The sequence below is a fragment of the Cervus canadensis genome, chromosome 10 (genome assembly GCF_019320065.1).
Source record: "Cervus canadensis isolate Bull #8, Minnesota chromosome 10, ASM1932006v1, whole genome shotgun sequence".
Lineage (NCBI taxonomy): Eukaryota > Metazoa > Chordata > Mammalia > Artiodactyla > Cervidae > Cervus > Cervus canadensis.
In genome coordinates this window covers 66,298,618-66,309,541 of record NC_057395.1, presented here as the reverse complement: position 1 = coordinate 66,309,541, position 10,924 = coordinate 66,298,618, and the positions used below count along the sequence as shown (strand labels likewise).

The following is a 10,924-nucleotide window of genomic DNA, read 5'->3' as shown; positions in this document are numbered from 1 at the left end:
AAACTTAAAAAAAAAAAAAAAAACAATTGGAAGTTGAGAGCATCCACCAAATTCTCAGATGGATCCAACTCCCGGGAAGAGATATGGGTTAAAAAAAAAAAAAAAAAAGCCTAGTCCTGGCGGCTGGGGACCAAGGTCACACGGAAACCGTGGGCGCACCGCCTGCTCCTTGGCCTGAGTCCCCCAAGCACCTGGAGAGCCGCCCCCTCCTCTCCCGGGACGCTTTCTCTACAGCTGCCTCTCCGCCCCCAATGGCTTCACCCGGAGGGCCAGAGCCCGGATTCCCGCGTTCGAAAATGCAGAACTGAGCCGGGGCCGCGAGCGCCTTTGTTTCTTCTTTATTTGCGGATATAATTATGCACCGCACTCTAAATTAGAGATAGATTTTTTTTTCTGATATACATTTCACCTTATTCACCACGAGCACACCACACGCACAGTAGAACAGTTCCACAACCTGATAAATTGCGCAGGATGAGTTTGGATTCCTGAAAACCGCAGGCAAGCCAGCCCCGCCGCGGCTCCTCGCCTCTCCGCTTGGCTGAAGGAAATTCGCCCACCCGAAACGGATTTCCCGGCCAGCCTTTCCCGCTGCGGGGTTGAAATGTCTCTGGAATGGGAAGCGCTCTTGCTGGAAATGGCCGGACGCTGCAGATTCCGAGCACTGATGGCTGTGAAATGTCCCCCCCCAAGGTCAAGTTTCCGCGCCACCGAGCTGCGCCCCCCCTCCCTCCCTTCCCACCCCTCCCCTCGGTGACAGGGACCAAAGTGTCAGGGCCCCTACTGGAAGGACAGAAAACCTTGCCCGCAGATGCGCCCCCCGTCTCCCCCGAAACCAGGGTGTTTTGTGGAAAAGAAAGGACAACAGAAACGCAGACGCGATGGATGGTGGATCCCTAGCCCCTCCCACCCCCAACCCGCAGAATCAGAAACTAGGAACCAGAGATGTTGACAGCTTGGCTTCCCAAGCGCGGCGGCAGCGGGGCGCACGGGGTTGGTGGGGGTGGGGCGGGTGGGCAGCGAGGAGAGCGCGGGAGCTCGGTCGCGGCTCGCCCCCGCGCGCCCTAGTCCTCCGCGTTGGTTCGGTAGGCCTCAATGAGGCCCTCCAGAGAGTGCACGAAGCCGGACACGCTGCAGATGCCGCCGATGACGAAGATGGCGACGTCGAAGAAGACCTGGTGCCACAGCAGCTTGCGCCAGAGCAGGCGCAGGTGGAAGAGGCTGGGCAGCAGGAAGCAGAGGCCGGCGCCCGTGAGGCTGCCGGTGAGGCCCATGAGCAGCGCGAAGTGCGGCACGTAGATGGCCATGAGCAGCGTGAAGACCACCAGCGCGCAGCGCAGCGTCAGCCCCCACGACTTGAGGCGCCCGTCGCCGCCGTAGCAGGCGGGGAAGAAGGCGCGGCTGCCTTCCTGGAAAAGCGACTTCTCCAGCACCTCGACAGCAGCGAAGAAGGGCAAGGGGTAGGAGAGCAGCGCCTTGGCCACCAGGAAGATGTTGACCACGGCGCGGATGGACCCGGGCAGGTTATCCGTGATGACCTCCTTGGTCTCATCGGCCCAGGTGAGGTAGGCGACGAGAGCGAAGAGGCCTTTGAGCACGCAGGCGGCGATGTGCGTCCAGTTCATCATGCAGTGGAACTCGCTCGGCTGCTGCATGTTGCCTTCCAGCGAAGGCAGGAAGATCTGCGACGTGTAGCTGAACACGATGATGCCGATGGAGATGGGAAACTTCTTGACGTCGATGTAGAACTTGACCTTCTCCCAGGCCCAATCGCGCGCCCGCGACAGGCAGTAGGCAATGACCAGAATGTTGATGACGAAGTGGGCCAACGTGCACAGCAGGCTGAACTTGGACACGGCCTTGAGGTTCTTAAGGAAGGCGCAAGGCAGCAGCACCGCCGTGGCGATGATGGACCAGGACTTCTGCGACACGGGCAGCCCCGGGAAGCTGTTGTACATGAGGTTGCCGCTCACCACCACGTACAGGATGCAAGTCATCACCAGCTCGATGATCTGAGCCACGTTCACCACGCGGCCGCCCAGCGTGGGGAAGCGCGGGGCGCAGCAGGCGTTGGCAATGGCCACGTACGAGTCCCGCACGCGCACCACCTCGCCGTCCTCGTTCTCCTCGTATAGGCAGGCGATGAGAATCTTGCCGGTGTAGCAGCACACCACGGCGGCGAAGATAATAAGGAACAATCCCAGGTAGCCGCCGTGCAGGATGGCGTAGGGCAGGCCCAGCACGAACATGCCCTGCGGAGCGAAGAGGCAACCAGACCCGGGCGCTCAGAGGAGGCAGATCTCGGCGGAGGAGGGTCTAGGGGAGTGGGTTAAGGGTGTCGCTGGAAGGGCGCGCTAAGGAAGTGAGAACTGGGCCTAAGCCTCCGGGAGGAGAGGTTAAGGGTAGGCTGGAATGGGGGTGTAGAGCGGCCTAATGGGGAACGTGGATGTTGAGTCAGAGATGGCGAAGGACGGAACGGAGAAGGAGAGGCGTGCTTAGTGGCTGGAAAATAGAGAGGGGGCTGGGGTGGGGGGAGATGGTTGTCAAGCTACAAAGAGGGAAGGGTAAGAGGTGATATCTGGGGGCGATTCGGCAGAACGCGAGCAGGGGCTGGAGGGGGCGTGGCCGGAAAAGGGCAAGGAGAAAGGTGGAGAGCGGGGCCTGGGCCACTCGGAAAAGGGGGCACGGAGGCTCAGGTGGGGCCGAAATGGGGTGCACAGAAGCTAAGGAGGGAAACGCAGGGGCCGAAGGGCCAAACCCGAGAAGGAAACTGTAAAAGCGGCAGCGGGAGGGAAAGGAGTCGGGGGGGTGGGGGGAGTGGCGGCGGGGACGGAGGGAGGCTGAGCATGAGGCCAGCCTCAGGGGGGCGAGAAGTGAGCGAAAGAGAGGTTGCCGGCGAAGGTTTTCGGGTGGGGTGAGGCCAGGGGGCGCGGGGGCAGGGAGGCAGGGTAGGGCAGTCTTTAGGGCCAGGCGGGAATTGGGGCTCCGAGACGGACCCCTAACGAAGGGGACTGAGGGGTGGAGGCAGGCAGGATGAGGGGCCTGCGGGGAGAGCGCGAGCGCTGGGTCGAAGGCGGAATCAAGCGAGAGTCGAGAACCAGAAGCTGCGGGATGGGGCGGGCAGAGCTGTGGAACGAAGGTTTAGAATCCACATGGGGAAGCAAAGTTAACGAAATCCAGGGCTCCCGAGGCTTGCAGGCCTCCAGCTTCCCACCCTGGCCTCCCTCCAGGCCAACCGAACGAGCCCTTTAAAGATGCCCCAGGTGGAGGCGCGGGCGGCGGCTGAAGCTGGTGCGGTTCCCCGGTCCCTGATTGCGCTTGGCCGTCCTGCCCGGCCCTAGAAGGGGAGGCGTCTTGGGTTGGGTCACTTATTGAGCGGGGCCCCTAGGAGTCCCGCGCAGCCCGAGTACCTGAGTAACCCCATCTCGGCCTCCAACTCCTGGGAAACCCACGTTCTGCGCCCCAGCGACCGTGCGCTCCGGGGACACAGAGGATGGGGCTTGGGTTGCAAAGCCGCAGGGCCCGGGGACGCCCGAGGCCGAGGCCTCCTGTGCCCCGCGAGCTGCGGCCGGCCCGCCTTCGTCGGCGCTCGGGGTCGTTGTGCAGATTGCAAACCCGCTCCGTGTGGAGACCGGCGCCGCCTGGTGGGGACTGAGGGTTGACCGTAGGGGTGACGGGGTGATGGGGTGACGACCAGAGGCGGTTCAGAGCATCTGGAGGCGGCTCCGCCAGGGTCACACGCGGAGGAACTGGTCGCCTTTTTGTGGTCGCCAGGAAACAGGGATTTCGGCAGAGAGGGGTGAGTCTGTGGGCAGGTAGCGCTGGGGCACCAAAGACCATGCTGTGCTGGTGTGGTCACACGTATGTGTTTGTGTGTGTGTGCATGTTTGTGAATACCTGTTTGTCCCCGACAGGACTGCACCTGGGACAGCGGGTGGATCCTGTATGCATGAATCTCTGCGTGTGTTATGTTTAAATAGGTTTGTGTGTGTGCCCTTGGTATGTAGAGGTATGTGTTTCTGTGGGGTGGGTGTAGGGGTGCATGAAGGTGCATTTGAGGATGATCTTGTGGTCTATATATAGATGGATGTCGTGTGAACCTGTGACCTGGGTCTCTTCGTTGGGGAGGGGGGCTGTGGGTATGTGTGTCTATCTTTGTACATGCGCGCTGTCTGTGCGTGTGTGTCGCATGTGTGTCGGGGGAGGAGACTCCCCTCTCAGCCATCCCCCCCCTCTTCCTTTCTACCCAAAATGCAGCTGTGAATCCATTCCGGAGTCCCAGGCGACACTGTTCCTTCCTATCCTGATTTTCTTTCTCCCTCACCCCTCCACACTCCCCCTCCTCCTGTTTCCCTCGCTTTTGGAGGGTCTCCGGGCAAGCATCTCTGACCGAACCTTAGCTTAGCCATCCCGCGGCCGAGGACGCGGGAGAGGGGCTGGACCAGGGGGAGGACACACCGCCTGGGGGCGTAGATCCCCGCGCAGGGCTGAGAGGGATGAGGAAAGGCGAGATTCCGGGTACAGGAGAGGGTCTTGAGGCTGAGATCTCCAAGGGACTCTGCTTCCGGCAGAGTGTGGTGCGCAGAACTGGGGATGGGGGAGTAGGGGGAGGGGACAGGCAGAGCTGGGAATCCCGTGCTCACCTGGATAGCGTTGGTCACGTTCCAGCCCGCCTCCCACGCTGTGATCTTGGGCTTGTCGTGGCCCCCAAACTCGCCACCAGCTCCTAGGGCCTGGTCCTTGGAGCCCGAGGGCGGCAGGGGCGCGCCACCGCCGCGCTGGTAATGGATGTCTCCCTCGACGGGTGGTTCGGCGCCCTCGTCCCCGCAGGGCTCGCCCTCACTTTTCAGGATGTCCATCTGCAAGCCCTGACGGTGCTCAAAGTCGAGGTCGTCGCAATGCGCGAAGCCCACCGCCTCCTCGTCGGTGGCCGCCTGAAAACCCATCCTGGCGAACATGCCGCTCACCTTGGCCTGGGACTTGTTGGACACGGACGTGGCCACATTGGACAGCTTGCTGCGGAGCAGGTTGGCCATGGCGGCGGCGGACCCCGAGGAGAGGACAGCAGGGACCGGGGACCCGGGGGACGCGCGGCCAGGCGGCGAGGGCCAGGGGGGTGCGAGGGCGCTATCTTCGCTCGCTCTCCCCGCGGCGCCCCGGGGCGCTGTGGCTCATGACCTCCTCCGCTGGCGTCTGAGGCTCGCTCGAGGCCGACCCGGCGGGCGGGCAGCGGGGCTGGCGGAGCGGCGGCGGCGAGTGCACTGCGGAGCTGCCGCGGGGCGCGGGCTGGGCTGCGGAGGGCGGCGGCGGCGACGACGACGGCGGCGTCAGAGCGGCTACGCGAAACTGGCGCGGCCCCCCCACCCGCGCGCAGCCCAAAGCGCTCCCGCCCCTCGGAATCAGGCGGGGATGGGGGTGGGGGGTGCTGGGGAGGGAGAAACACCGGGAGGCAGGAGGCGTGAGGAGGGGGCAAAGAGAAGAGACTGGGGGCACCAAGGGACTCCGGAGGACCGAGATGGGGACCGGAGAAGGGCGCCCACGGAAGGGAGCGGGAGGGAGCGCGCGAAGGAGGGGTGCGGAGGGCGGGGTGGGGGCCAGAGTGCTGCATTTCTGGGGGAGGTGCTAAACTCCGATCCTGGCCCTTCCCATCTCGCAGCCGCCGGGAGGGAGGGGGCCCGAGCGGGCGGATTCTCTCGGTCCCCTGTCCCGGCTACCCCGTCCAGAGTCCGGGAGCCTTTCAGCCCCGGATCCTCTGGCCAAGGACTGGTCCAGACGCCCGGGAAGGCAGCAGGACAATTACCTGTCTCCGGCAGCGCGGACCGTCAGGGCATCGCTCTGTCTCCCTGGCACCCATCACTGGCACTTGGACCTGGTCGCAAGCACCTCCCCCCCTTGAAGGCAGAAGGGTGCGACAGAAGTGGGGGGACCACTCTCAAGAAGGCTCAGCCCCGGCCTCGGCCACTGGGGCTGTCTTCTCCCGTCCAGGGACGCCGCGATGGAAGCGATTCTGCGGTTTGTTTGCCACCAGCCGTTCTCCAAACGTGTGCAGAATGAAGGCGAAAGGTTGGCTGTTCGCTTTCTTTTCGTTTGGGGGTCTGGAAGGAGGAAGAACGGAAGGCACCTGTCGACAGCCTCGAGGCGGGTCTGCGAGTGCTGGCGCCGCGAAAAGGCGCAGCCAGTGCCTGGCACAGAGGAAAGAAGGGCTCGCTGAGGGCCCAGGGCGCAGAGGCGGCGCGGTGCGCTCCGGCCTTGCTGGCCCCGCGGCCGCCGCGGGCAGTGAAAACCTAGACTGTTTCTGTTGAGTGGGTGGCATGTGTGTGCGCTCCAGAGTAGGAGAGAGACCCAGAGACAAAGACCGACATGGTATCAGCTATTGCTCCGGGCCGGATCTGAGTGGACTCCGAGGGTGAGATTTGGTAACCGTGTTTATTCTGTGAATGTGTAGTTTTGCGCCTCATCTAAGCCCCTGTGTGCACAGAGCTTGTGTGCTGGATTGTATGTGCAGATGCATTCCCGAATGAGTTGCTTGCGTTTTTGCCTGTAGGAGTCCTTTTGTAGTCGTGTCTCCGTGCGGGTCCGCGGCTCCATGTGTTCCCAGCTGGGCTCCTGTCCCCGGACTCAAGCGGTCAACAGCAGCGTCAGCGACCTGGCCCTGCCAGCCGAGGTGGAGGAGAGCTAGTGGCTGTGACTGGGGGTAGGATGGGGAGAATCCGAAGGAAGCGAAAAGAAAGGGGCTCCTAGTGAACCCCTTCCCAAGACCCAGGCTCTCTGAGAACCCCCGTCTCCGCCTCCCTGGCTGTATTTCTAGATTAGCTCGTGTCAGCGCACAAGTAGGGCGGCCTGAGGGCTTTGACCAGTTGGAGCTGCTAGGGCAAGACAGGCTTCCCTCTACCTCCCTCCCTCTCCCCGTCCCCGCCCCCAGCGCCTCACAGCCTCTGAGACGCTCCTCTGCAGATAGGGAACCTCCACAACATTGGGCAGAGATGCTGTAATCCCTCCCAGGGACCCTCTTAAATACCCTCTTCCCCAAGAACCCGCCGGGCAGAAACCAAGACAGAAATCGTCTGTCTGTCCTAACCTGAAGCATCCTCCTAGCCACTGTAACAAGAAAACCTTTCCACAGAGCCCTCTCAAATCCAGATCCTCCAAACAATGATGGGACTCAGAACAAAGACAGGACAGAGATCCTTCCCCCAAACAGAGATTCACTCCTCCAAAGAGGCTTTGAAGAAAAAAAAAAGTCTGATCTTCCATCCCAGGAATTCACCTTATACAGAGACCCTCCCCATTTCCAATCCCAGATGCTGGAGAAAGAGAGAGAATCTTTCACCTACAGATTCCTAGAGACAAAAATCTCTATCACCTAATCCTCGTCCCTCCCTTTTCTGTTCTTGTGAAATTCTTTAGTTGCACAGATGATCTGGGCAGGGACTGGAGTCCCCTAGTGCCCCCTTCCACCCCATGCATGCCCAGACCTGAAGATGGTCACTGATGCCCTCTTTGACAAGTGAATCAATAACATCTATGCATCAGTTCAGTTCTGTTCAGTCATTCAGTTGTGTCCAACTCTTTGTGACCCCATGGACTGAAGCATGCCAGGCTTCCCTGTGCATCACCAACTCCCAGAGCTTACTCAAACTCATGTCCATTGAGTCGGTGATGCCATCCAAACATCTCATCCTCTGTTGCATGTCTCGTGCATCAGTTGGGCATTGCCAGTTCATGTGTGGATTTTATGAGGGTCCAGAGTGCTTATTCTCTCTTTCCTTTTATCTGGAGATGTTCACTGCTATAGGACCCAAGGTGCAGTTCTCTTAGTAGTGAGAAGTGGGACTCATTCATTCACTCATTTCTTCATTCATTCAGCAAACCTTCTTGAAGCCCTACTGTGTGTGTGTAATTCTCTTCCAGCTGAAGATGACACAGGCATGGCCCCGTCACTACTCCTAACCCTAGTTCTTGGGTCTGGGTGGGGAGAACCTGAGGGAGAACTCAGGCCAATCATCGTCTCTGCAGTGTTTTAAACCATCCCTGAAACATCCCAGACAAAGCCTCACTTTCATTCTCATTGTACAGAAGAGCCAACCCAGGCTCAGTATGAGGGTGTCCTGCTCAAGGTCACATAGAGTCTAGGGTAGAGCCAGGCTAGGATCTAGGAGCTCTGATGCTCCTCCACTGTGCTTTCCCTCCACGATCTCATTTTGTCCTTCTGTGCCCTCTCCCTCTTTGTTTGGTGTTTGGCCACCCCACTGTCCAGAGAGACACAATTCTAAATTAGACTCCAGTCCTTCCAGCTGTAATCAAATGCCAGCCGCTGGGGGAGGAATGCCTCTGCGTCCCTCCTCTCCTGCTGTTGGCAGTAAATGCAGGCTGAAGGCTGGTGTAGCAAGCTCCTCAACAGCCCATCCCTTATGGCAAAATCCTGCTCCATCACGTACTAGCCGTGTGACATCGGATGACTCACTTAACATCTCCTAGCTTCCATTTTCTCATCACTAAAATGTGAAAATAACAACAGACTCCTAGATTTCTTGAGGTGATTCAATGAGCTTGTGTATGTAAAATTCTTAGCATGTGCTAAGGGCCCAATACATGGTAGTGATTATTTTATTATTGTTATTGCTATAACCCAGTGGCCATTTTTCATTGTTTGGGAGGAAAGTGAATGTACAACAAGAAAAAGCCTTGCGATTGGGGCTGAGAGTCAAAGTGAGCTGAATGCACTCCTTCTGGCTTTGCCTTGCCTCCCTGTCCTCACCCCTTCCAGTCCTGGGGTGACCTTAAGAGAAAAGGATGAAGGACAGGAGGAGGGCAGAGGGCAGGGGGCCTGGCAAGCAGCCTCAGGAGACCACCAGGACGACCTACCTAGCTGGTCATGAGCCAGTCTGTGCTCTAGTAAAGCTGTCAGCCTCCAGATTCTTCCACTAGCTCCTCTAGGGGCACCCTCAAGAGAGGAATTTGCAGCCGCTTGGCCCCCTGAGTTGAAACACAGCACACACATACACACATCTGCTCGCACACGGAGCATGACAAGCCTGTTGACAGATGCTCTAAGAAATGAGGACCAACACACAGATTCAAGTACATCGGTAGATTCACACAGATTGACGGAGCAACACACACAGGTCAGACACAGGCCAGCACATCCACACGCTGATGGACACCCAGCACAGGAACACACACACAGATTCACAGCAACCAATGAATCGCCAGGCACCCACAGAAGCAAGAATACCCCCATGTGATCACCGAAGGGGAAAAGAGGAGAGAACAAAGAGAGGAACAAGGCAGAGGAGACATGAAAAGGAAAATGCTAGAAGAGGCAGCAGGGAGACAGAGCAGGACATGCCAGGCAGAGGCAGCAGCCAGTGGGGCACAAAAGAGAGAGAGATGCCACAGGCTTCCTCTTGGCCAATGTCAGAACCTAGTTCTGTGACTAAGACAATGGGGTGGGGAGTTGGGGTGAGGGAGCAGGAACAGCCCCTGTTGTCTGTCCTGGGAGTGGGGGTGGGGGCTTCCCTCCCAGGGCCACATAAGGTCCCACCCTCTTGGGGGACCTAGGCTGCCCCAGAGGGAGCAGTGAGGGACTCCCAGGACCCCTGCCAAGTGCTATGAACTGTATTCTGAATCAGTCCCACCACCTGGAGCCCGGGGCGGGGGTCCCTCTCCCATCGTGAGATTTTTTTTTTTCTATTTTTGATGCTTTTGGTACCCAAAGGGTTAAAAACCTGGCTAGCAGAGATGGAGGACACTTTGTGGGGGGGGAATAAATAGGGTTAAATAGAACCAGGCTTATCTCCCAGAGCAGGCAGCACCATGGGGGTGGGGCATGGAGCCCTTGAATTAATGGCCTGGAAAGCCAACATCATGAGCATCATTTCGGGGCTGAATGATTACAGACAGACCCTCTCCTTTTCCTTTTTCAGAGCATAGATGGTGGTGAGCCTTTTCCTGTTAAAGGGGCAGCCACTGACTCTATAAATCACCCTCTGCCCTTCCCCCCGTCAAGCTGGGGCATTGGCTTGAGAAAGTCTTGCCTCAAACCAGAATCCAATTTCCTGATGCTGTGTCCATGGCACCAGGGCAGAGAGGCGGCAAGGCTGAGGACTCCAAGTGGGCAATCCATGCCCAGAACAAAGACCCCGATTCTTCTCCCTTTGGTGAGACAAATCAGGGGGCATCATGGATGGTGAAGATGCTGTCTCTGCTAGTTCAGGGTAAAACATATTAAAATATATTAAATGAATTTTTAAATGCTGGCATTTTTCCTTGTGGAAATAGAAAGCATCTCATCTCTGGAGGCATGCAGGCAGAGGCTGGATGTCCTCTTAGAGAGCAAGTGGAGTCTGGCCTCAGGGCAAGAGAGGCTGGATTCCATGACTTCTGGGCTTCCAGCTTTGTGCCTTTGTGTGGATGGCTCTGAGAAGGGACCAGGGAGCAGGGGACATTGGGGACCCAGGCTGGCCTGGCCTTTGAAACCAGAAGAAGCTACCTAGAACTGAAGAAGGAGCCCTGGATCGGGCTTGGTGGGTTAGACTAAGAGTTCCTGCCATTATGAAAACACAGTTTTCTATTACATTGGGAAGCAGGAAGAATGGTGACCTCATTCCCCACTGGGTTCCCAGTGTACTGCAGACACTCAATAAACATATGGATTGGATTCAGTTCACATTCCAAAACCATTCCCCCCATCCTGAACTTTTAGGATAATTGGTTGAGGAAACACATCCAGCTCTGAAGTCTGAGTTCTGTAGCTCTGCTAAATGGATTCATCTTTTATGCTTACATCACCTTCTACATAGTTGAAGGTCAGTCATACATAGACACATATGAGAGTGATTTTTGTACAGAGAGGGTTTGGGGTACACACCCAGATTCAAGGACTCTTTGCAAGACCTCTCAGCAACCTTGGGCATACTTGAGT

At 58.2% G+C, this 10,924-nt stretch overlaps 1 protein-coding gene across 2 annotated transcripts; it reads right to left on the bottom strand.

Moving 5' to 3' along the window:
* Positions 1–322: 322 nt before the first annotated feature.
* Positions 323–6,988, bottom strand: SLC32A1 (solute carrier family 32 member 1). Of its 2 annotated transcripts, XM_043479498.1 has the most exons (3): positions 5,801–6,988; positions 4,644–5,291; positions 323–2,252 (listed from the first exon to the last, which is right to left on the bottom strand). In XM_043479498.1, the coding sequence occupies exons 2-3, from the start codon at positions 5,034–5,036 to the stop codon at positions 1,065–1,067; spliced, it is 1,581 nt and encodes a 526-aa protein (XP_043335433.1). In that variant the 5' UTR covers positions 5,037–5,291; positions 5,801–6,988; the 3' UTR covers positions 323–1,064. The 2 variants fall into 2 exon arrangements, with proteins under 2 accessions (XP_043335433.1, XP_043335431.1); XM_043479496.1 differs by having other exon boundaries at positions 4,644–6,988.
* Between the last annotated feature and the right edge of the window lie 3,936 nt (positions 6,989–10,924).